Here is a 27,308-nt window from a genome sequence, read left to right as displayed (position 1 = left end):
GTGCAGAATATGGAGTTCACCCTTTGTGAAGAGTCTAAGATGCCCAGTAAGAAAGAGCTGACTGCAGAGGAGCTGAGTAAACATTTGGACAGGTTGTTTCAGGATAAAGCCAACAACCAGAGGATCAATGACTGGGTAGAGGTGAGTGCATGAGCTTTAACTAAAGTTCAGTGCTCTTTAATCAAACTTTATTGTATTGGAACAATCTAAATTAAAACTACCAAATTATCTGTGTGGGATTTGGACTCACTGGCATTTTCTCATCAAAGGCCAATTTAGAAGAGGAGCAGATAAACTCCAATCAGTTTGTGCGGGCCTTAATGATGGCTGTGTGTCAATCTGCTGTTATATGTGAGTGAATCCATGAGACCAACCTTTGGCTTAAGTTCTGAACTTTTCCTGAACTGCTCCTGGTTTTAATTGCATTGTGCATTGATAAACTATTATAGGTGAGAATCCCTACAAGGTGGATGTGGAGCAGATTAATCTAAGGTCCAGGCTGCTACTCAAGTACCTGCATGATGAATCAAAGGAGCTGCAGGCCCTCTACGCTCTCCAAGCTCTCATGGTGCGGATGGAACAGCCGGCTAGTGAGTTGCTTTTTTTTTTTTTCAACCAGTAGTCTCATATTCACTTAAAGCCTTTCCATGGTCATGGAAAATGTGGAAATAGCAGGGACTTTAAATTTATTTCCAGTCCTGGACAAGTAATAAATTATCACAGTTCTTAAGTCATGCCCCACATCCGAATATGAATTCCATACTATATAGTATGCCAAAAGCAGTATGTTAAATGAGTAAGATATCTGAATCCTCAATGGGGAATTTCCAACTTTACGGACATGACATTTGCAGTGAAAATGTGAAATGTAACTTCATATATAAATTACTGATTTCCAGTATAGCGAACCTATCGTATAATCATAGACTCCTGTAGACAGTCAAGACATTTTTGTCCAGTTTAGATCGGTAAATTAACTTTCGCTATGGACGTGAGAAATGGACACGTTTTTGGGAGACTACACACTTTCTAAAAATTATGTGAATTGAAATGCAAAATCCAGAAATAATAATAGCCACAAAACCATCCAAAATAACTTTGACCTCTGAGACATTGATATGACGTCCATGAAATCCATCAAGACCTCATGAGGAATTTGGCATATGACCTTGCATGATTACTAAACTGCAAAGGGCTGTGCTTTGAAATATAGTCTACATTTACCGTTTCTGTCAGCACTGCGCTAGTGAGCGGTGCCCTCTTGCTCAGAAGCAATGTTAGATGTTTTTCATATTCAAATCGGAAATTTCGTCAAAATGATCCCTTCTCAAATGTGGCTATAAATGCAGAAAGCTTAAAACACATCACTGACCAAAGCAATCATCAGCGAACTATTTGAATCATCATGGTAAAAGAAAAGAATGGTTGATGTTTGATTCTCTCATTGATATCCAGTGTCTGTAACGCATTTAGCTTGATACAGAAAATATTGTTTGAGTGAATATAGTTTGGGTAATATACATTTTCCTCTAAAATGTTATGAACGTAACATGGCACTGAAATGCAGTGACCTTATAATGTGGCTCCTATTTTTATAAAAAGTGCTGTTATGACTAATTATTCACAGCACTTCACTTTTTCCACATTTTGTTATGTAACAGCCTTATTCCAAAATGGATTAAATTCATTATTTTCCTCAAAATTCTACAAACAATACCTCCATAATGACAATGCGAAATAAGTTTGTTTGAAATCTTAGCAAATTTACTAAAAATCACATGTACATAAGTATTCACAGCCTTTGCCATGACACTCAAAATTGAGCTCAGGTTCATCCTGTTTCCACTGATCATCCTTTAGATGTTTATACAACTTGATGTGAGTCCACCTGTGATAAATTCAGTTGATTGGACATGATTTGGAAAGGCACACACCTGTCTATATAAGGTCCCACAGTTAACAGTGCATGTCAGAGCACAAACCAAGCCATGAAGTCCAAGTAATTGACTGTAGATTTCCGAGACAGGATTATATTGAGGCACAGATCTGGGGAAGGGTACAGAAAAAATTCTGCAGCATTGAAGGTCCCAATGACCACAGTGGCCTCCATCCATAAATGGAAGAAGTTTGGAACCACCAGGTCTCTTCCTAAAGCTGAGAGAGGGAGAAGGGCCTTAGTCAGGGAGGTGACCAAGAACCCGATTGTCACTCTGACAGAGCTCCAGCGTATCTCTTTGGAGAGAGGAGAACCTTCCAGAAGAACAACCATCTCTGCAGCACTCCACCAATCAGGCTTGTATGGTAGAGAGGCCAGACAGAAGCAACTCCTCAGTAAAAGGCACATGACAGCCTGCCTAGAGTTTGCCAATAGGCACCTTAAACCTGAAGGAGACTCAGACTATGAGAAACAAAATTCTCTGGTCTGACGAGACAAAGATTGAACTCTTTGGCCTGAATGGAAAGCATCATGTCTGGAGGAAACATCATCAAATGGCTGTGCACCGACGCTCCTCATTCAACCTGATGGAGCTTGAGAGGTCCTGCAAAGAAGAATGGGAGAAACTGCCCAAAAATAGGTGTGCCAAGCTTGTAGCATCATACACAAAAAGACATGAGGCTGTAATTGGTGCCAAAGGTGCTTCAACAAAGTATTGAACAAAGGCTGTGAATCCTTATGTACATTTTTTTTTTTTTTTTTTTTTTTATATATATAAATTTGCAAAGATTTCAAACAAACTTCTTTCAGGTTGTCATTATGGGGTATTGTTTGTAGAATTGAGGAAAATAATGAATTTAATCAATTTTGGAATAAGGCTTAACAAAATGTGGAAAAAGTGAAGCACTGTGAATACTTTCTGGATGCACTTTATTTCTCAGACATTTCCTTCTCTTTATGGAAGTGTATTATTTTTAACAAAGTGGAAATGGAGTCCTTTGATCCCTATTTTACAACCATCAAGTATGGCTGGTAGAACATTTTGTTTTACAAATGGTGTTGTACTCATAATAGTTGGATAAACTATGCAATTTCCTAAATCATTTTATTGTAGCACTGAAATACAGTGAAGTATAGACCTAAACGAACGATTTAAAGTGGTTCTTGATTAAAACTTTTATTTTTCCTTGGAATGGTTGACATTTCTGTGGAATTGCCCAGTATTCATAAAACAGTAGGCAAGAAATACCTGGTGACCTGCTATATCTGGCGAGATTCTGAAGTGTGCGTCCACTGACACTTTAGTATACCATAATAAGTAAATATCAGATTCACTATAAATTTGTCTTGTTATGCTCAGTTTCTAAACTTTCTTCTTCTTGAAATTACAATTTGTGTGTGAATCATGGAAAATAATTGGTTCGAGGATATGGAAAAATTTCTTCCTCCACGATAAAACCTCTATTATTGAAGGTTAAGAGGAGTAATTTGTCTTTCTCTCACCTAGATTTACTGCGCATGTTCTTCGATGCCCTGTATGATGAAGACGTGATTAAAGAGGAGACCTTCTACAAATGGGAGTCCAGTAAAGACCCAGCTGAGCAGCTAGGGAAGGGTGTGGCCCTGAAGTCCGTCACTGCCTTCTTCACCTGGTTACGGGAGGCAGAGGACGAGTCTGACAACAACAGCTAATCCTGGACTGAGGTGGCCCACGTAGCACTGGAAGGGAACCAGTGCCTGGGACTAACGAGAGGATATCTGACAACCAAGTTGACGTTGATCCTCATAAAGCCAATCTGATCTGTGCAGGGTGGCTCTTGATGGATACAAACTACAATCATTTCTTTGCTCTCTATATATCTCTTGTGGCTAATGTCCACTGAAAACAAAATAAAATGTAAAAAAAAAAAAAAAGATTTCTGCAGGACTGCTTGAACATGTTAACAATTCATCGTCATTTATATTTTATGAGAAATTGAAAACCGTACAAACCAACGCTGCTCTCATGTTAATATAGATTTATATGCAATGTGATATGACAGACCAGATATGGAGTCATATATTTTGTGTAGAGGGCATGATGGTGATCATGCCTTTTTAGGTTTGTAATGTCAGATCAAACATGGAGCTCTTACATAAGGATTTAATTATCTTTTGTGTGAGTGCGTGAGGATTCGTGTTTTTAAGTCCACAAAGATAATGGTATACGAGCGTAGTATTTGCTGACTTCTCAAAGTGATGGATGAAATTTGAGTAGCGTTTGTATTTCCCCTTTTTTGCTTCCTGTATAGTCTAGTAAGGGGTGGATCTGTTGAATTTCAGGTTGATGCTGAATGGACTTTGACCTTTTTGACCTTTCATGCTGCTGGAAGAGGAGGGGGTGGAGGGGTCCAACATGCTTCCTAACTAAGCCATCTGTGTCCTGCCTCCTACCCCAAGATTTTGCATCTTGCCTCTCCTGAAGAACTGATCAGGGTCTTCATGGAAGCCCTGCTTGAGCAAGCCTGCAGTGGATTTTAAGAGAAATCATTAAAACTTGAAGCATATAGAAAAATCTACTTGATGAAATGACAGTAATGATCCTAAAGCCTTTTCTACTTGCAAAGTGGAAACACATTTCAGGAGCATTCTGTACATATATATATAGATATATATATATATATATATATATATATATATATATATATATATATATATATATATATATATGTATATATACATATATAATGTTTTCTTGTTTTTGTTTTATTTTCGGACATTAAAAGTTAAAAAATCTGAAGTTATGCCATTTATTGTATTCCAACTGAAATGGCAGTTTCTGTATTTAAGGTTTGTTTTCTTCCAGATGGTAAGAGGTGCTTACAAATGATCCATTGAATAGTTTTATTGAAAAGATGTGTAAATATTTTTGTGCTCGCTTTATTATTTAAGGAATTAATGCTTTTGCATCAAACTGGAAACATTGGAGAGATGAAACATTGCAAATAATAAAAGACTATTAAGTTGCTAAGAGTTTGCTTGAGGGATGTGAAATCTGGGGTCAGAACACTGTGGCAGTTTGGTGAACTGCACCCAAGTGCTTTTACGCTTTAGTTTGCTTTCCTACCAAAAGAGGGTGCCATACAGATTAAAAAAAAAATCAAGCTGACAGATGTACTGCCATAGTACACAATCCAGCAGTAATACTTCCCTTGGTGGACAGAAGGAAAATGTTAATGTTATGAATGTTAATGCTAAATGATAATGAGTTTTACAGTGTTTACATTTGTAAACCTTATAAGCCTACATAAATGGATTTGTTGACCCCTCTTAATTGAGTCATTCTGTAGCTGCTTTTATCATGGCGTAATATGTAGTTTAAATTAGTCGTCAATAAATAAATAAAAAAAAGAACCATTATGTTATTTGCTGTACATTTGAGTTTAAAGTTGCACTCAGTAATTTTGTCTGTCATCTTGGACTTACACTGACACTAGCGGCTTGTATGCAGCATCATTTAAAATCGCTATCTTTCAGATGGCATTGTAAAAATTTAGTCAGCAATGATTACTTTAATCTAAGTGAAAGGGTCATAAATGGACGGTTACTGAAATTAAGCGAGTAGTATTCAGCTGGTCGTGTGATTCTAACATGGCAGCCCCCATGTGTGGACCCTCTCTATATAGATTAAAAAAACGCTTTTATAAGATATATGATATGAATGGAGTCTTCATTTTCATATGAGTGCTCATGATTTCCCATTTATTTTATAAAATTACAATTCATTAAATACAATTTATAAAATTACAAGTCTTTAAAAGATTAGGTTAAACCTTTTTTTAATGAGGACAAAATGAGTGCACCATTCCTATTTATTTGGATAAGATGTTAAAAAATACTCTTGGTTCAATACAAGTTAAGTTCATCCGACAGTGTTTGTGGCATAGTGATTACCACCGTTTCTTTTTAATTGCACCTGCTTTTTATTAAAAAGAAAAAGAAAAAAAACGTCGGTTCCAGATAGAAAATGGAATTGAATTGGACCAAAACGGTTAAATATACGGTTTTAAAAGTATAACCACAAGATAAGCATTATGACATTTAGTGTGATAAAATCACTTACTAACCTTTTCTAGGTAAAGTTATAGCCAAATTTTACAACTTTGTTGCGATGACGTGTCAAAGCCTAAATTTTGCCTTTAAATTATTTAAACAGCTTAATATATATGTTTTAACAGAAGAATTTATATAAGTGCTTTTATAAAATTATAAGCTTCACTTTTATGCCTTTAAACCCATCAAAAGTTGTCCCTATTAACTTCCGTTGTAACGGACGTGTCGAAATAAATGTTTTGGGTAATCAACATTATGCCACAAATGCTGTCAACTGAGCTTAACTTGTATTGGACCTCAAATATTCCTTTAATGTGTTACTGTCTGCTTCCCACGTTATTATATTAACTATTCTTTTAGCCAGTGCCATTAAACTTGTGGTTAAGGACAAATTGTGAACTGAGACAGAGCAAACATACAGAGGTCCTGTAATAAGACAGATCACCCTTGAGACATTACTGTCTTACTCATTTTTCCCATGTATCACAAGGACATCTGTAGTTATGGTTTCTGACTGGCTCTGAATGAAAGATTATTTGTTTTCTACTGTCTGACTGGACTTTATAAGGAACCACACTGTGTTTGTACCATAGTTTCTCGACCTTGAAATGTTAAAGTGGTTTTAATGCAGCTGAGACACAAAAATATGGAGACAACCGTTTGTTCAGAAAATATGTTGCGGGGTCACTAACGGTAAACAAGTGGACATATTTATATATTGAAAATGCGTTGAGAAAAAACAAGTCGATCTCGTTTTAGTCGCGCTCGTCGCACTGACTGTAGCCTACGCGTGAACGAGACTCGTATATCTTTAAGAGCGCGCGCATTACAGGTGAGATGACGCTGTCAGAGACACTCGGTGCGGCGGGGACGATGTGTTTCGTGGCTTAACAGGAGGACTCATCTCTGCCCTTCTGTCTCTGATGCTTAAGAAAAGGTGTCGGCCGGTTTTTCATTGCCGAAGGCGGCTTCGGGATTTTTCTCTTCAGCATCAACACTAATGCTGTATCCATGTGCAATGCTTTTGACAGCTTTACCCCAACTAAATCTAAAGGTACGTGTGCACCCTGCGCAGCGATTCGCACATACAGCATCAATGTTCATGCTTTTGATGAATGTAAACGCATGTGTTGTGGTGGTGTTGCTGAGAGAGCAATAGGCCATAATTATATCACAGCGGTCGCCTGTTGCTAGGACACAAACGCGCGGTTGCTGTACTGTTGTTTATGAAAACGATCTGCTCGTCAATCAATATAGGCTACTTTGGATCTCGTGTCCTGTCGTGTCACCCTCACTTCATCTTTCAGGGCCTGATTCATCACCTTATAACCCTCAATAGCCTCGAAACACATCCACGTATCTGTGGCGCGAGGTGTCACTTTAATTTCGTCACGAGCTGCTTAAAACAGATGTTTGGATATTTCAGTCCACTGGTTCGGTATGAAAGGACACGAGGTATGTACGACGAGGAGTGGAATAGTGTACAATCGATACACCCGCACCACGATAAAGCAGTGTAGCTTAGATACAGACCTGTGGCTGCGTTTTGTGCATGGTCAATGGGAATTAATGATGCTCAATGATAGATGGTTCACGGGTTACCTGTTGCTATAACGACCGGTCCGTGCATTGTGTTGCTTTCCATGAATTGAGCTCAGGTGGCACGCGCTCGGCCTATTTTAGATGCCATATCCTTCACTGCAACGTAATTTTCTGTTGTGATTACTTAAATGCATTTGACCTTACAAGGCTAATTATGTTTGTATATTTATTTTGCAAAGCCACACTGCGCTAGAGACACTGGAGACACAGTTTCATTTTGCTTGGATGAAACTGGGCGCAAAGCAGCAAGTGGTAGATTTTCATAAGAGTAATTGATTGCTCCTATTTATAGTGACTTTAATTGTATGTCCTAACCTCTTCACACTGATTGTGTAGCTACTAATACGTTTTTATTACCATTTCAGTTGAACACAAATACAGCTGGAGTTAGGTTATCTGTCCTAAACAGCAGTTTTTTTGGACATGTATAGTAGTACTATGGTAATTTTTAAAGCACCTTTGAGTACACTAAAACATTGGTGTCTTAATTAAGTACAAATCAATTTGAATCCATTTTTATTTAATACAAATAGGTGGTCAAGAAAATATCCTGGTTCTATTTTACTCCAAAATCAGAAGCAAATAATACAATTATATTTTGCTATCTATTTTAGAGAACATTCATATATAATTTTTTATGTAGTGACATTGTTTTTCTGATAGTTACACACATTTTACCCTCCCCAATTCTTATTACGTAATGCATAAAATATGGTCATTGATATCCTCTTTACAATAATGTGAAAACAATAGTTTATATGATTTGCATTCTAAAATATTCTATTAAGCTAATAATTTTCTCATAATTTTTACATACTGTATCAGGAATTCTTTAAGTAAAGTGATGAAAGCAATATCTTTTTATAAACATTCATAATATATTATTAAAAGGTTTTAAAGCATTACAAGTCAAGCTTGTAAAATACTTATATTTGCAAGCTGTAATCTATATGTTCCACTTAAATCACACCCTGTTGGGCAGAATTACATGGGAAATATCTTAATGTCTTAAAATGTATCGTATTTTGTGCATTTTTATATAACTTTCATTATTGTTGACTTGTAATGTTTTGTATGTTACAAGTTAATGTTATGGTTGATTATATGACATTACGTGCATAACTTTACTTAAAACAGGCCAATAATGGTGATCACGGTGCATAAATCCTTATGACTGTTTAAAGTATGCTGCTTTTGCATGTCAGGACTAAATATATATACCTAATATATATATTACATTACAACTTCTGCTGATAAAATTGGATGTTGATTTGGTTATAATGGATTATAAGGTGTAAAATCTAATTAGTTGATATTACTTCGAATTTTTAAGGCACACGTGCTTTTTCTAAGTATGCATACTTATTTGGCTCATCTTAATATTTTTAAGGAATGTTAACTAGTTACAAGTAAGCTTAACTTGTCAGTGATTAAAGAATCAGTGTTTTTATTTTATTATTTAAATTAAATTATAGCATGTCTTATCCAGTATAAGGGAAATTATGACTGGAATCTATGTTAGATTCTCCTCAGTGCTTCTTAGTGCATATAAATCTGCACTTTTGTTAAGTACCATTTTATGTAGAGATTATTGGCTTAAATTTAACAGGCTCCAATTTCACCAGAGGTAACACTAATCACCCTAATGGTGACTTTACACAACTGTCAACCAGCTACAACAAAACAACAACAATAGTCATAAGAATTAAAACTATATACATTTAAATAACAATTATAATTTGAACTTATTATAAAAGTTCCCTTGTTTTGACCAAACATGCACCATTTATTCAAGCACAAGGGCTTATGGGTATTCTACACAGCAGCAATTTTGTACTTAATCATTTTGAGTTAGTAGTACTCAAAGCCAAAGTTTAAAGAACGTAAATATTTGAGTTATGATTCCAAAATGTGACATTTCAAATCCTGTTTAATTAGGACCACTTAAATGTTTTTTATTAATTACAACTTTAGGGTTAAGAGAGTAATGTTAACTTATTTAAAGCTAGTAAGAATAGTAAAAATTAAGCTTAATTTGAGTAAACTATTTTTTTTTTTTTTTTTACAATGTGAGATAACTGTTATAATTCGTGTACCTAAAACTATGACTAGGCTAAGTATTTTAATGTATTATAACTGTAGCTATACTAATTTATGAGACGTTTTAACATACATCGTATTGTAAGACATTATAAACACGTTTATAATGCCTTTACAATGCATGATAAATATGGGATTCATATAAAGTGTTACCCTGCGACCATCACTGTACCACTACTGATTCTGCTAAAGTACTTTTTTGTAAGGCTTGTAAAGCTCCGCAGGTTTACTAATGAACATCTACCAAGAGCTTAACCTTAAATTAATTAACATTCTGAGAAATTGTCTTTAGCTTTTGGTCATGTTCAGCTTTTTTGAACAAATTACAGTCAGAATCTATTAAAAATGTATAATCATTTCTTAAAGCATCACTTCTTGCAAACGTCTTATGAATGTTGACCTCATTGCAATCACTCTGGCCCATGTCTGTATCTTCTTTGCCGTGGTAGCCAACCTCAGATCAGGCAGAAATATTTGATCCACATACCTCAAAGATGGCTGGCAGCTGGTGTCTCTGCAATGTTCTTCAGTAGCAGCTTTTTCTTATGAGCTTTAAAGGGCAATCTAACTTAAGTACACGTGCGTTTCGGCACCACCTGGTGTTGATAAAGCTGAAATACCATGATATTTCTGACAGAGTGGCCCATTTATGTTTTTGTGGTTTACAAATCCTTTACGCTGCCTCATTGATTGAAAATAGAAACTAGATCTGTGTTTCTGAAAAGTATGCAGTACAAGGAGCACAAATATCCACATCAGTTCTCTTTTTAAACCGAAGAATGTCACTTGTCAATTCAGATTTTGACCATCTTGTTACCCATTAATGTGAAATGCCAGAGGTCACCCAGCCCCCAGCTGTGGCTAGACTTATCATGTTGAGGACTGCGGGCTAATATTATCTGACATGGCTGTGAATGCTGTTTGCAAATTAACAAGATACAGGACTAGAGCCTTGATTGGCCAAATATGTCTGAGTCATAAGCTGCTTTGATTATTAATGCCATCTGAGTGAGAGATCGCTCACTGAACCAATTAAGCAGCCAGTATCTCCACCATATGCTTGGACATCCTCATCTTACCAGTGCAAGCGAATTGTCGCCTGGTTAATTGGTGGATTTGGCATCTGTTTCTGAGGTGGAGCTTGAGCTGTCACTGGTTTTATTGCCTTTACTTTCATGTGGAGGTCTTGTAGATTGCTACTCACTTAGTTTGATGTCTCAACCTTCATAATGCATCCAATCATACAGCAAGAGAGCCCTGTCAGGAGATGTCATAAGGTAAGAAAAGTAATTGGTGTTAGGGCATCAAGTTCATATTGAGCTCTTTGTCCTGGTTGTTTTGCCCAGTTCTACAGTTGACTGAATCACTGGGCTTTCTGATGTAGAATGCCACTTTGTTGTCATCATTTGTGCAGGAGTGGTTGATGAAATAGAAATTACTAAAACTAATGTTTGAACTAGTGATGTGCAAAACTACCAATTTTCATAATCAACTAGTCGGTCGGTTGTATGATTGACTAGTCAGTGTTATGATCATCTGAAACCCGTTATGATCACGTGAAACCAATCCGACGGGTTTCAGAGGGATATATGGATGCTAAGTGCAGCATTTCAACATGGTAACTAACGGTTATGCAACAAATAAATAGGCTAAATAACTATAACATCTTATTGCACAAAACTATCATAGAAGTAGGTCTAAAAAAAGTAAAAAATAAAATAATAAAAAAAAAAGCCACAAAACCACTTATGCGTATCCTGAATGCAGAATGATGCGCATCAATATAAACGTCTCAGTGCGATCCATGCTGCGCACTCAAAAGATAATATTGAATGTACACATCTCGTTCATGACATCAAGCAATTTAAACTTATTTTACTGCAACTATTTATTCAAGCAGTTTCAGACAGAATCAGCAAAACACTTTAATCTCTCCACAGGACCTCACAAATATGGCACATTACTCAGCAGAGGATTTAACGTCCAACAGTATCTTCTTGTAACGTGTTGTTGATGCAGCGCTTTGATGGCTGTAACAGCAGCGGTGCATAAATGCACAAAACTTAAAGCATTAATATGACGAAATTTCTTGCAGAGGGTTTTACTGTGCTGACTAGTAATCACTATTAAGCTTAGCAAGCTATAATCACGCAAAAACCCTCTCCAAGAAGTGGTGTCACAGTTCATTTTTGAAATGTGTCTCCTATTAAAGGGGTCATATAATGCCTTTTTTGTATAAGTTAATATGAATCTTTAGGGTCTAAATGAAAACTTTGTAATATACTTTTATTAAAAATTCTCATTAGTATTTTAAGAAAACACTAAATTTACCTGCTCAAAAACAGCAACGTTTTCAGCACGCCGTTTCAGAGCATATGACTTTAAATGATAATGAGCTTTGGTCACCCCGCCCCTCCGTTCTGGAGTTATTCTCCGTATAACGACTCGGTTACTAACGTAACCTCGGTTCCCTGAGAGGAGGGAACGAGTATTGCGTAAGTAGCTTACGCTATGGGAAAACTCCGTTTCTCGAGAAATATTGAAGTCTTTATGTAAAACGCATTGCAGCTGCACAGCATACAGCAATGAGCGAGGCAGCTCAGTCATTGGCTGTGCTGCGGCAACTTGCTCGAACCAATGACGGGGCGACTCTGAACGCGCGACCAATGGGCGCGCGCTTCGCGCTCGCGCGCTCAGAGCCCGCGAAGATGGGAAGGCTAGGGTTATATATTAGGCGCCCCGTCATGAGAGTTCTTTAGGTTCAATCGACTGAAGCGAACTGACCAAGCACAAGCACGGCAGCTTACGCAATACTCGTTCCCTCCTCTCGAGAGGTCTCTCCTATTGTGTAAGTAGCTTACGCTATGGGAACACCATGCAAAACGCTGTGCGTGCTGACTTCGCTCTATAAAGCCAGAGGCGGATGCCTGAGCCTTAAAGCAAAGTGATTATCCAACAAGCCGGCCAAAGGCGAGCTATATAATGGGAAAATACAGAGCCTTTGCCCCAAGGAGGTCCATGGTGGGAGCTCATTGTAAAAACACAAGCACATAACTTATGTACTGATTTTTCTATGTATTGATATGCATAAAAATCCTCTAAGTCAGTCAGAGACGGACCTATAAGGGAGGAGATAATGCTCAGCATATACATACTCCAGTCCATTCTACAGTCAGGCTGATAGAATGTTGGAATGCAATGAGGGGACCTGTAGGTTATAAAACCTGATAAATGTCGAAGCGAGGCCCAGCCTGCCGCCGACAAATATCTTCAATGGGTATCCCACTTGACCACGCCCACGAGGAGGCCATGCTCCTCGTAGAGTGAGCTCTGACGCCTAAGGGGCATTGAAGGCCCTTGGCTTCATAAGCCAGCGTTATAGCATCCACTATCCAGCTGATATTCTTTGCTTTGAAACTGCGAGACCTTTAGTGCGGCCGCCAAAGCATACAAATAATTGTTCCGTCTGTCTGAACGGGGCAGAATGTTCCAAATATACTCTGAGCGCCCTGACCGGGCAGAGTAATTTAGCGTCGCTTTAGTCCGCTGGGGACGATAGGCTGCCAGAGATATCACCTGTACTCTGAAGGGTGTGGAGAGCACTTTAGGAATATACCCGTGCTTTGGCCTAAGGACAACTCTGCAGTCGTTAGGTCCAAATTCCAGGCAAGCAGCGCTTGATGACAGCTCGTGCAGGTCGCCCACTCTCTTGACTGAGGCGACGCCAGCAAGAGCGCAGTTTTGAGCGAGAGCTGTTTAAGGTGCACGGTTCGGAGAGGTTCGAGCGGGGCACTCTTGAGTGCGTCCAGGACCGTGGCCAGGTCCCAGATCGGCACCGAGGGGGCGAGGGGGTTCATCCTCCTAGCGCCTCTTAGGAAACGAATGATTAGGTCGTTTTCCCTAATGAACGTCCTTTATCGGGATTGTGTGACGCCGCTATGGCAGCCACATAGACTTTGAGCGTGGAGGGTGTGCGGCCCGCCTCCAGCAGCTCTTGCAAAAGGCGAGTACACTTGGTATCTCACACGATTTGGGGTTCAAGCTCTTGGTATCACACCAGTCACTGAACACTTTCCACTTTTGGGCATATGAGCGTCTCGTAGAGGGCGCTCGCGCCTCCGTGATGGTTCTCAAAACTCCACTGGGGAGGTTCTCGGGAACCCGTTGAGGGGCCATGCATGGAGGGCCCACAGATCGGGGCGGGGATGAAGAATCATCCCATTGGCCTGCCTGAGGAGGTCTAGCCTCAGCGGAATCGGCCATGGGGCAGATTGCATCATGTGCATCAGTTCTGGAAACCACGTCTGATTTTTCCAGAGAGGGGCTACCAGGAGCACTGCGCATTTCACTTCCCTGATCCGACTGAAGACCTGAGGTAGCATCGCGATCGGGGGAAACAAGGGGCGGCTCGGCCAGACTTGGACGAGCGTGTCCGTGCTCTTTGAGAAGAAAAGGGGGCAGTGCGCATTTTCCCTGGAGGCGAAGAGGTCGACCTCCGCCTTGCCAAAGGTTTGCCATAACCACTGAACCGTCAGGGGGTGGAGAGACCATTCTCCTGGGAGAACCTTGTCTCTGGACAGCATGTCCGCTCCCTGGTTCAGGACGCCTGGCACATGCGCTGCTCTCAGCGAGCGCAAGTGGTGCTGTGAACATGAAATGAGCTCCCTGGCCATAGAGTACAGGGAGCTCGACCTGAGTCCACCTGGCGATTTATATACGATACTACCGTCATGTTGTCCGTTCGGACCAGGACGTGTTCGTTTTTCAGGTACGGAAGCAGGGCTCTGAGAGCCAAGGCGACCGCTTTCATTTCCAGACGGTTTATATGTAGACACTTTTCTGGGTTTGACCAAAAGCCGGAGACAGGCCTGCCCTCCTAAAGGGCCCCCCATCCTATTTTGGAGGCATCTGTCGTGATCATTTTTCACCGTGTGTTCACGCCCAGACTCACGCCGGTTCGATACCAGTTGAAGGCTTTCCAGGGCGTCAGGGCTTTTATACAGCCGTGATTTGCTCTGATTAAAAAGTGGCCCGAGCGCCACGCGTGAGTGGGGACACGGCTCTTGAGCCAGCGTTGGAGAGGACGCATGTGCAACAATCCTAGCTGGAGTACAGCTGATGCCGAGGCCATGAGACCGAGCATCCTTTGAAATCGTTTGACGGGGGTGCGCGCACCTGGTCTGAATGATGTTGCAAGGCGTCGAATAGAGAGCGCGCGCTCTGATGAGAGGCGTGCCGTCATCTGCACTGAGTCTAGCACTATTCCCAGAAAGGAGATATTCTGGCTGGGGGATAGCACGCTCTTTGCAAAATTGATTCTCAGACCCAGGCATTCTAGATGGCTGATAATCCAAGATCTGTGCATCGTTAACTGACTCTCTGATTGTGCTATGATTAGCCAATCGTCGAGGTAATTCAGTATTCGCACTCCCGCTGTCTCAGGGGAAAGTGCTGCGTCCATACATTTCGTGAATGTACGGGGGCCAATGATAGGCGAATGGTAGTACTGTGTACTGGTATGACTGTCCCTCGAAGCGAATCTCAGAAAAGGCCTGTGATGAGGCGCTATCGGAATGTGAAAGTAAGCGTCTCTCAAATCCACTGATAGAAACCAATCCCGGGCGAACTTGCGCGAGGATATGTTTGGTCGTTAACATTCTGAACGAGCGAATCATTAAAGCTTTGTTCAGATGTCTGAGATCTAGGATGGGCGGAGGCCACCGTCCTTTTCGGACGAGAAAATAGCGGTTGTAAAAACCTGCCTCGCTCATAGAGGGAGAAACAGTTTCTATAGCGCCCTTCTCTATTAGTTTGAGCACCTCGGTGCGTAGAACATGTGACACATCTCTCCTCACTTTCGTCTCGACCACCGCTGAAAAGCGGGGTGGTCTCGTGGCCGAATTGAAGCGAGTAACCGTGTTTTATTATGTTCAAAACCCATTTCGGCATGTCGGGGATTTTTTCCCAGGCTTTTGCTCGCACAGATATGGGCTGAATGCTGGCTGGGGGCGTGTCGCAGTGACGTATGGGCCCCACCGGCAAATTGCCTTGTGCTAACACTGAACTTACAGCTGTCAGAGGCGCGGGCACGCGCTGAGCAGCCTTGTTGAGTGCCGAGTGCAGGGGTGCGTGTGAGATTACAGGCACGCACGCTATCTCCGAAATGCTCGCAGCATGAGACAGAGAACTGTTTGAAACTGTATGGGCAGTGCTTATGGGTGGGGGTGCATATACCGTAGTAGGCACGCGCGCCACTTTCATAAACCCTCCGCCATGGCGGGGGTTTTGGCTATGCATACAGTGTTTGTGTGTAGGGGTGCATGCAGGACAGCAGGCACGCGCGCTACCTTTATAGTATTTCCCGCTTTTACTGGGGAAGTGTTTATAACTGTGGGAACAGTGCTTGCATGTAGTGGTGCATACATGACAATAGGCACACGATCTACATATATGGTGCGTCCAGCTGGAGCTGGGGAAGTATTCGGCACTGTTTGGACAGTATTGATACGTGGGAATGCGCACTTTAGTGTGGACACGTGACCCTTAGTGACACAGGCAGAAAATGACTCTTTTGTGATTTCTGTGTGTTGCCGTTAAAACGGCGTTTGATTGCAGGTGAGCGAGTTCTGTGACTGGCCCATTGACTGCTGTACAGACATTTCCAGCCGCCTGTAAGGGGACTGGGTAATGTTTCACACGTTTTAGAGAGAGTGGTCCGGCTTTTGCGAGACACGCACTCTCTCTTTTCTTCCTATTGCTAGGAAGACTTACGAGGTTCGGGTTCAGCACGATCTTGGGCCGAGGACCCCGTTGCTCAGGCGGCTTCCTTCGGTTAGCGGAATGCGGCGGCGTCGAGCGTCCGTTTCAGGTCTGCTCTTTGGCTGGGAGACGGGAGCGCCGCCCTGGCTCACTGCTGCTGCTGAGGCGGTCTCTGGCGGCTCTGAGGCGAGCTGGAGCGCTTGGGCAGGAAGTGACGCATAGCCTGCGAATCCTTCCGAGCTTCAGTGAAGCGTTCAGCAAACTCTTTTACCGCCGGTCCGAACAGGCCGCTTGGAGCGATAGGCGCGTCAAGAAATGGCGCCTTATCCGCGTCCTTCATCTCTGTTAGCGTCAGCCACAGATGGCTCTCAAGGACAGTCAGGTTAGCCATGGGCCGGCCGATGGATTGGGCGGTGGCCTTTGTGGCTCGCAGGGCTACGTCAGTGGTGCTGCGCAGGTCCTTGAAAGCCTTAGGTTCAGGTCCCGACTCGTCCATGGTGCGGAGAAGTTTGGCCTGATAAACTTGTAGAACAGCCATGGAATGAAGCGCTGACGCAGCTTGGCCGGTGGCGGCGTATGCGCGGCCGGCGAGAGCTGAGGTAGATCGGCAGGGCTTCGAGGGATGAGAAGCTTTGGCTTTCCATCCAGCGGTGGAGGGTGGGCACAGATGGTTGGCCACAGCCTCCTCGAGGGGCGGGGTTCCCTCGTAGCCTCTTTCTCTCGCGCCGTCCACCGAGGAGAGCGAGGTAGAGAAAGAAGGCTTCAGGCGAGCAGAGTGCAGGGCTTTCCACGACTTTGTGAGTTCGTCGTGAACTCGGGAAGAAAGGGGAGGGTCTCTGTCGAGGGGCCTGCCGGCGCCCCTGCAGGAACCACTCGTCCAGCCGGCTGCGGGCGGGTTCTTCCGGAGAAGACCAGTGGAGCCCGAGGTCTTCCACGGCTTTGGACAGGATGCGGACGATCTCAGAGTCCATGCTGGTGCCCGTGCTCGTGTCCGCTAATGTCGACGGCGCGGGGTCGAAGGCCGAGCCCGGCCAGTCCCCTGACGCGCCGAACGAGACGAGACCCACCGCTCTGTTGGAGGGGTGCTGGTCCGCCTGCGTGAAATGGACTGGCGGCGGGGAGATCTTGGGTAGTGGTGAAGCACGCGGGGACTGGCCCGGCGTGACGTCACTGAATTCGCGTGCTCTGGCAGCCTCTGTGAGCGGCGCTTTTCTTGCGCTGCTCGAACGGAGGAGACGGCAGCACGGTGGAAGCAGGCTCATTTGCGGCGAAGGCGGCAAAGCGAAGCGCAGCTCGGCGAGGCCCAGGGAGTCACATTCGGGCATCCGCCCTGAATGAGAGCAGCTTCTGCGTGGTCAGGTCCCAGGCAGCGAGTGCAGATAACGTGACGGTCCCCGTCAGGAAGAGGGCCTCTGCACGAGGCGCAGGTTAAAGGCATTTGGAACAACGCCTCGAAAATTGCTCTTTTACTTAAATCAAAAGCGTTGCAGAGGCGAACACTTGTAAGTAAAAAGGATATCAGTGATGCGCGCCGGATGGCGTAGCAGAAGGCTTCGAAGGTGGCTGAAGGCGCCGGCGTCCTCTTAGCAGTCCTGCTGTAGGCTTGTCAACGGCGGGCGAAAAGACTCCAACAATCCGGAGGATCCAGCGAAGAGAAGGTCTTCGCTGAAGGAGATTAAATCTAAAGAACTCTCATGACGGGGCGCCTAATATATAGCCCTAGCCACGCCCATCTTGGCGGGCTCTGAGCGCGCGAGTGCGAAGCGCGCGCCCATTGGTTGCGCATTCAGAGTCGCCACGTCATTGGTTCGAGCAAGTTGCCGCAGCACAGCCAATGACCGAGCTGCCTCGCTCATTGCTGTATGCTGTGCAGCTGCGATGCGTTTTACATAAAGACTTCAATATTTCTCGAGAAATATTTCTCGAGTTTTCCCATAGCGTAAGCTACTTACGCAATAGGAGAGACCTCTCGAGAGGGAACTGTTTTTTTGACATTACTTCTTAATCAGTAACATACGAGTAAACCAGGTGTAACTTAGTGTTACCATGTTAACTGTAACACCTGCGTACACAGTTTTTAATAACACAATAACCATAACGCGTTGTTCATTATAAACGTGGTATTATGAATTATATTGAGAACGTCGTAACGTTATGGAAAACATGCCGTAATGTACCCTGAGTGTAAACATTAGCCACATTCATTGTGAAGCGTGCAAGCGATTTGCAAAGATTAATATAAAGGTTAATAAAACGTTACACTTACTTCTTCTGGAGGTGCAGAGGGAATATAAATAGTTGGTACCGAATCTTTTTTCAGCAGCAGCTTCTTAGCAAAACCAGCTTTATACTGACCCTCGTTTATAAAGCAGTCTGGTGAAAAATGATTCGCGCAAACATGAACGCATTGACGTTGCTCGTAGGGAATATTCCCATCGTAAACAAAACTCAGCCACTGCGTCTTCAGCGGTTCAGATTTAGGAACATCAAAATGACTGCTGTGTTCGTTATTACACCGAAGAACAGAACACCACAATCGCTTAGGCACCATTCTGCTCCAGTGTATCAACAATGATGACGGACTATGATTGACAGCTCGCTCACGAGCGAGGGCGGGTCTGTGTTGAAACACTGCTGTCAATCAACAATCCTGGGAGGGGCGTCCGAACGACTCGATTTGAGGCAGGGGAAAATATATAAGGAGATTAAAACAAAAACACTGGATAGATTTTTATCATAATAGGATGGTTGTGTACAGGCACAGCCAACACACATTTCAGTACAATCAACTTGAAAAAGTGCATGTACCATTATATGACCCCTTTAAAACCACCACCACTAAAAAATTATTGTTAAGTTAATTGTTGGGCGACTAGTCGATTAGTCGACTGTACACATCCCTAGTCTGAACTGCTGCTAATTTCCTCCTATAAAGGTAAAGTAGTTCCAAAATGTTTTTGGACACCTTTGGACACTGAAGTCACACTTAAAAATGTATGAATTTAGAATAAATTGCATGTATGTATGCACATCTGAAAACAAATGACAAATGACATCGTATTTTGAAACGATGAAATGCTTTTCTGAGAACTGAATCCTTTTTCCTAAGTCATTTTTCAAATACTTTTAACCAATGATACCAATGTTGTTTTTAGTGGACAAATGACATCAGTTCTCATCAAGTTCACATTGGTGTCCTAATAGAGTTATGCTGCCTTCATGTGCTATAGGAATTATCGTAAATACGAGTTTCTCACTAGGAAGTTGGACATGAACGACCCCTCAAGTTCTAATTACGACTGGGAAACTCACAGATAATTTTGTTTGAGACATAAACTTTCAACATGGTGGAGGAACGGACGATTTCTGTAGTGAATGTCAGGTTTTTATACATTTTTGTATATACAGTACAGAAAATTGTTAGCACTTGCCATTTCGGTAATATTAATTTATGGCCGGTAATAATTTGATGAAGGTAGCATAACCACAGGTGTAGTTCATCACATTTACTATGGACATGGTCCACAACGTTTGACAATCAGAAAGTGTCCAAATACTTTTTGACTTAATTTTGAGCAATATATGTATTATATTTTATAATACAATACATTATATTATATATTGTTTTAGTTATTTTTTTGTGCATGGGAAAGTGTGTTTGTACATGCCACTTTGTTTAAATATTTTGTTGAATTTTGTTAAATTGTTAAATTCATATTTCTAAGTGTGAATTAAGCATCCATATACTTTTGGGGGCCACTGAATAAGTACATCTGCATTGCTTTTTTTTTCAGTATAAAAGGAGAACCTTTTGTCTTTGAACTTGCTTCCTCAGGTTGATGACCCTATTGATATGCTCCCCAAGTCTAGAAAAGCCCTTAGCATCCAGGAAATTGCAGCTCTGGCCAGATCATCATTCAATGGTAAGGATTTAAACCACCTAGCTTCATTTCTAAGTATTCACACGTGTGCTTAAAATATTATAGCTTAATATATTGGGATTCAGTCTAACCATCCTCTTCATCTACCATACAGGCATCTCACAGGTGGTGAAGGATCATGTGACCAAACCCACAGCCATGGCTCAGGGGCGGGTGGCTCATCTGATTGAGTGGAAGGGTTGGTCTAAGCCCTTAGACCCTCCATCTGCTACACTGCAGTCCCACTTTAACTCCTACTCCCATCTCAGCGAGGGTGAGCAGGAGGCCCGGTTCGCAGCAGGTGGGTGTCTCCTTCCACCCTGTTAGTATAGCTGGGAATCTATCAACTGACAATATTTAATCTTGAGAGCTGTAGAGTTCTCTATGGTAAATAGTTTATACATGTTCATTGTACTTCTGGCTCTGAAAGTCTGAGTGCAATGTGGTCAGGTTTCACAATGGGGTTGACTTGATTTTTAGCAAATATTTGTTTATTATTAATAACAAATAATAATAATATTTATTATGATTATACCTTAATGCATTTTATCACGTGCCAATCACCTTAGCCTCTATATTGTGGGCCAGCTGAAGGATTTTTGGACAAGCAAATATTTGTTTATTATTATTATTAATAATTCTACTACTAATAATAATTATTATTATTAATAATATACCTTAATGCATTTTATGAAGTGTCAATAATCTTAGCCTCTTCATTGTTGGCCAGCTGAAGGATTTTTAGACAAGCAAATATTGTATTGTGATTATTATTATTAATATTATTTTAATTATTATTACTAATACTATTATTATATTGTTTGCATTAATAATAATGCATTAATCACTGTATTAAGTTATAATAATAAATAATAGCTGTTATTGTTATATTTATAGTAATATTAAACAAATATTTGTTTTATAATAATCATAATAATTTGTATTATTATACCTTAATGCATTTTATCAAGTGTCAGTCAGCTTAGCCTCTCCATTGTGGACCTTCTCCTCTCTATATGTTCTGTATGTTTTGCTTTCATCAGTTTGCCACACTGCAGTAAATTGGGTGCTAAGTTAGAGTGGCCTCAGGTTAAAAGAAATCACCTCGCTGATTCACTTATGCATTTAAAACAGCAAAATCAAAACCCAGTGCTCTCAACCAGTGTTGGGGGTAAAGTGCGTTATGTCAGATAATGCGTTATGTCTCCATCAGATTACTTTTTTCGAGTAACAAGTAAATTAATGCAACATTGTTTTTTATTTTAGACCATAATATTGGAGTTACTATTTAAATAAAGTAACGCTTTGCTTTTGCACACCTATACTTTCCATGTATTGCGTGAAATCATGAGTAAAATGTACAAACTTTGGGGAGGAGACATGGTGTTGGGCATTGTAGTTCTATAGAGTGTGAGAATGGGAGAAACTGGAATGCCAAACCAAGAAGCTCTATCACCCAACAGTCAATTGCTGTAGAAAGGAAGTTCCGCCTTGAAGGTAAAAGAGCCAATCACCTTTTAGATACAGACATCGCCTGTCAATCATCTCGCTAACACGCATGCACATTAGCTATACAAGCTGGGAAAATTGTGTGTTATAGCATAATATGAGGTCAACATTCGGTTGAGTGAAACGTGATTGATTCATGTGTTAATACACACTGCATTAAAAAATCACTACACGTGTTTAGGCAGAGGGATTATAAGACTAGTTTCCACTGGCCACAACATGATACACAGGGTGAAATACTCGCTCAATTCACTGACTTATGCAGCCAAACTGCTCCGTGTTACAGCTCCCTGTAACTGGGAGAATGGGATGAGAAAAGCTGACTCTGGATCAGTGGCTCTGAGTAATGTTCTACATGGTTTGTGTACGCAGACAAAATGTCGTAATATTCAAAATTTTTGTTTTGTATTAAACAATTAGTTTTTATGACATTTTGGTAGCATTAAAAATTATTCCATTCAAGTTGCATCAACATGCGTGTTTGCAGTTGTATGCTATCAACCAGTGGTGTCTGTACGCACCGTGGATCAACTCAAAACAAGCTTGCACTGAGATAACTTAAATGAAAAGTATTCATTTATTATCTGACACATTCCTTGAACATGTTCGGCTGGCATTCCCCACTGAATTTTATCTTGACTTTTGAAGAAGATTTTAAGTTGACTCTAACGTGGTCAATGGGCACAGCACATGATGACATATGATGCAGGTTCAAGTGTTGGACTTTGCTGCTTTAGGTAAGACAGTGATTATTCTTCATTAATCATAATCGCTGCTATGTTTTGAGAAAAAATAACGCAAAAGTAACGTAATGCTTTATTTTCCATAAAAAATAACTTTTTAATTAATTACGTTTTTTTAAGGAGTAACAAAATATTCTAACGAGTTACATTTAAAAGTAATGTTGAGTGGCGGGCCATGCATTTAAAGTCTAGGCCTTCAGTGTGATTTATGCCATTAAGAAAACACAGTTTCACAATGAATAAGACACTGTATGCCTTTGGGCATCATACATTATGTCGCAACTAAATAGTAATACATATTGACATTTTAAAAACACGTTCACGCACGATAGCCAGAAATTTAAATGACACTTAATGCTCAACAAGCATAGTTTTAACTGCAGCATGACTGTTTTGTGAAAAGAACATCTCTTTAACAGGCATGCAAAAATCATAATTTTTCATATAAATCTAGCAAGGAGGTCTATAATACCTGGAAAAGTCTATCTAATAATATCAAATTATATTAATCAATTTTGTTTCGTCAGGGTACACGGTTATGCTGCGTTCCATTCAAGTTGGATGTTGGATATTCCTACTTGATATCTGCATCAAGTAATGCATTCCATTCCCCGATATTCGGATCTGCAAAGCTCCCGTTAGCTTAGCAGGGGCTTGACTCCCAATAGCGATGTCTCCTAGCAACCCAACTGATAAACAATGCTGCAGTGCTAGCACTTGTGCTTCAGGTGTACAATTATCAAAAGAGATTATAATGTTTTATCCCCTGTTTCTGCAGGCGTTTGTTAAACAAGCTTTAATATCATGTAATGTGGAAACAAACTCATATATCGATATTACTTAATAAAGTGAATGTTTAACACTTACTTTGGTGAGAGTTGAGAATTACTGCATGAGCCTACAAGTTGTAATTCTGACTTCAAGATGCATTTCAATGCACTTTTCCTAGTAGGAAGTTGTAAAATCCAACTTTCCGAGTTGAATGGAATGCAGCGCTACTTTTCAAAACTTGATCCGACACGGAAAGCTCAAGCTGCCTAATATACACTTAGACAACTCCTGATGTTGCTATAACAATGCAAAAAGCACATTAGATTGAAGTGAAAATCAGTCCTCATTTCCTGTTTAATAAATGAAGCGATCTCTTTCTCAACGCCAATACCAGCAGTGATGACAGCAGTCTCATCACTCAAGGCCAGCTAGAAGGCCTCGACCTGGACATAGCCTAAAGATCACACCCACCAAGAACAAATAAATCAATCTGATTGGCTGATGAATCTGACAATCTGACATTAGATGTGCATTCATTTGCACTGTTGAGGGATTCTGTGGAAATTTTGAAGGTGGAGCTCAGACTCACGCTTCTTCGGTTTCGGGATTCGGACATGTGATTTGTGAACAGTCACACTTCGCTTGTAATCATCAAGGAATATATTCTGACTGGATAAAACTTTATTTTACTCTGTTTGTTTATTGATTAATTAAGAGTGGAAAGCAATTAAAAATACAAAGGCAAAAAGGTGATTGAGAATGAAAGGATGAAAAATATTTATATATTTGGCGTGTTAGGCCAACAGAGAAGGCTTTGCTGGCCCTGAGAATTCGCCACTGAACGTTACCTAACACTGCTCTCAACTGCAGATTTGAACAATAAGAACAAAAGCCTTATCAGAAAATCATCTCTGCTTAAAGATATTATATTGTTGCACATTCCAATATATTATGAGTGCTTAAATTTCTTCATGTTATTTGGTGCAATTCCTGTTTTTAGGCGTTGCTGAGCAGTTTGCCATTGCAGAGGCAAAGCTCCGTGCCTGGACCTCTGTAGATGAGGAGGATGTCGATGAAGGGTCTTTCGAAGACGATCCTCCTCTCAATGATGAACAAATCATCACAAATCAGAGCTCAGGTGAGTTGAGAACTACATTTCTCCTTAAAAGTCACTGTGCACATCTTTGTCTTTTCTTAAAGCTGAAGTGTGTATTTTATGCACCACTAGCGTCATCCATCGAATTGTAAAAATGACAAGATAGATAAAATTTGTCGAGACAAATTTGATGTTGGCTTGTCTATAAGTTTTAAATTGTTTTAAATGCATGAATGTTTTACAAGTCAGACAGACAGATAAATAGATAGAATGGCTCTTTTGAACGTTCCATCAATTAATGTGTATGGGATTTTTCCAATTTTGATTATCCATTGTACGATCAATTAGAAAAGACATAGCACACTATTCCAGAACAGTCTCAAGTTCTGTAAAGAGTTTAGATTTAGATTAAATGCTCTAGGAGTTAGTGTTAGAAATTGGGGTTCTAGGATTAGAGATTTAAAAAATAAAAAATAAATACCCTAAACCAAGTTTGTAGAATAACTTTCCTCGCTTTCATGCTTCTTTCTTCTCTGCTATCATCTGTTGTGTTTTCCAGTTGTCTTGACTCCTTGTCATATTCTCATTATTTGATCTTTTTTAAGAGCATTTGTCCATCTTTTCTTCTTTCTGCATGTCTCCACATTTCTGTCCTCCAATCTGTGTTTTTAGGTGTTCTTACTCTTTGCTCCTCCCTCAGGTGATGTATTGTCCAATCAAAGCTGCCCAGTGCCAATTCAGACTGAGCCAGACAGTGCAGAAGGCCAATCCTCGGAAGGCATACTCCGTCAATCAGACACTGACCAGAGCATGCAGGAACCGTGCTCAGCCCAGATTGACCATGATGACCTGATCATCATAGAGGAAGTGCCACAGGGAGATGAAGAAGTACAACTTTCAGGAGAGGAGGCAGATGGGGGCATTTATGCCATTCACAAACCAGAACGCAGGCCTTTGTGGAGCAAGGGAGACTCCTGCTACTACTCCACTTCCTACTCCGAGTCTGGCCTTTCACCTGAGGAGGAGGAGGATGGAAGAGAGGTGGAGGAAGGGGAGGACAACGTATTTCAGGAAGTCATCCGCTGGGACAGACAATGCAGAAGCATCTCTGATACCTCTGGAGGTCTGTCTTTTGATGAGGATGAAGCGAGGAAGAGCAGGAGGAAGGTTCCAAGCAGTGACATTATGCCCTCTGTCGCTCTTGTCATGTCCCTTTGTAGCAACTCTTCTGTGAAGTGTTTGTGCAGTCTGTTGCAGTCAGAGACAATGACTTGTTATTCTTCTCCTTCCTTTTAAATGGATAGTTCACCCAAAAATGAAACTTCTGTCAACATTTACTCACTTGAAACCATGTTTTGAAACCAAAAGACTTTCTTTATTACCTTTTTCTGTGGAAAACACTAGTTTTTAATGGCAGAATGTCCAAGTTGCTCTTTTCAATACTATGAAAGTGAATAGTGACCACAACTTTAAAGCAAGATTTTCAAGGCAAGATTTTCAGTGAATAATGACTTAAAAAGGGATAGTTTGCCCAGAAATGAAAGTTCAGTCATCATTTACTCACCCTTTTGTTGATCTAGACCCATATGACTGACTCCTGTGTAAAACAAAAGGAGATTTTAGGCTAAATGTTATAGACTGACAGCCTCAGTCACCATTGCACATTTTGCCATAAAATGAAAGTGAATGGTGACTGAGGCTGTCATCCTGCCCAACATCTCCATTTGTGTTCTGCAGAAGAAAAAATGTCAAACTGGTCTGGAATGGCATGAATGTGAGTTAATGGTGACATAAATACATTTTTGGGTGAACTTTCCCTCTACATTTCAGTCTGAGCAGCTCAGGCATTCTGCTAAACGTCTCATTTTGTGTTCCAAAGAAGAAAGTTATTTTTTTAAAAGATTTTCATTTTTTAGTGAACTAACCCTTTAAATTGTCCTTGCCTCCGCTTTATCTCAATGTTCTTCATTTGAAGTGAAAGTCAAAGAAAACAGCACAGTACTGTTTCCTCGATTAACCAGAGAATAACAGACGATAGTGACACTTTGGCACTATGAAGTAAAGGTGGATGTGATACTCATTATCGCCGCTCTCTGTTGATTCAGCAGCCTCGTGGTTATAAGTGACGACACATCAGGACTGTCTCCCAATCTTCGAATATCTATCAAATATCTCTGTGAGGATCGTTGTTTTGTGACCGTTCAAAAGTGGTGTAATGCTCATAGTAAATTTGCAATATTTTTAACATTTCAGGACTGCAGGTTTCCCGAGGGACAAAAAAGACCCACTTCTTTATTTCGTTTTGGTTTAGATGTCACACTGAAAAGTGCTTGTGTGTCTCGGCTTGCTCCAGAAGAGTGTAGGTGCAGCTTTACTGCTATGATGGAGCGTCGTAACTATGAATAGCATGTGCCTGTTATTACGATCACTGTGTGATGTATATTACGAAGTTGAGTGAGAATCCTCTATCATGTTTCTTGCTTTATGTTCATATTTCTCTCTCGTTCACTCACTGTCTGCACTTCAATCAATGTTTTATATGTGATTGGCTGCTGTATGAACAGGTTTTTTGAAGCTACTAGTTTATACAACCTTGAGATGCAGCTACAGTAAAGTAAGTTGACTGGAAGAATGTGTCAATGCCTTTCAAACTGCATTCATTTGTTGCAGAAGCATGAAGATGGGCAGTGCAAGTCTATGAATAACTATCCCTGACCTTTCATCATTATCCTCAATATGGACCGGTGATGTCATTAATGTGAATATGTGAATCCCTCCCA

The 27,308-nt window shown here is 40.9% G+C and overlaps 1 protein-coding gene and 1 pseudogene across 13 annotated transcripts in view; both read left to right on the top strand.

Annotated features, from left to right (window-relative positions):
• LOC127648954 (eukaryotic translation initiation factor 4 gamma 1-like) overlaps nucleotides 1-4,602 on the top strand; it is a 46,069-nt gene extending 41,467 nt beyond the window's left edge. For 12 of the 13 annotated variants that reach the window (XM_052133807.1, XM_052133806.1, XM_052133805.1 and 9 more), the window contains 4 exons: nucleotides 7-141; nucleotides 270-351; nucleotides 450-590; nucleotides 3,444-4,602. In XM_052133807.1, coding sequence (XP_051989767.1) covers nucleotides 7-141; nucleotides 270-351; nucleotides 450-590; nucleotides 3,444-3,628 — 543 coding nt within the window. In that variant the 3' untranslated portion in view covers nucleotides 3,629-4,602. The remainder of the gene's footprint in view (nucleotides 1-6; nucleotides 142-269; nucleotides 352-449; nucleotides 591-3,443) is intronic. The other variant, XM_052133812.1, reaches the window with a different exon arrangement.
• Nucleotides 4,603-6,881: 2,279 nt separating this feature from the next.
• LOC127649546 (protein FAM131A-like) lies at nucleotides 6,882-25,832 on the top strand (annotated as a pseudogene).
• The last annotated feature ends 1,476 nt before the right edge of the window (nucleotides 25,833-27,308 follow it).

Source organism: Xyrauchen texanus, chromosome 9, assembly GCF_025860055.1.
Source record: "Xyrauchen texanus isolate HMW12.3.18 chromosome 9, RBS_HiC_50CHRs, whole genome shotgun sequence".
In the NCBI taxonomy this organism is placed as follows: Eukaryota; Metazoa; Chordata; class Actinopteri; order Cypriniformes; family Catostomidae; genus Xyrauchen; species Xyrauchen texanus.
The sequence above is the reverse complement of the archived record's forward strand: the minus strand, read 5'-3'. Positions and strand labels throughout refer to the sequence as shown.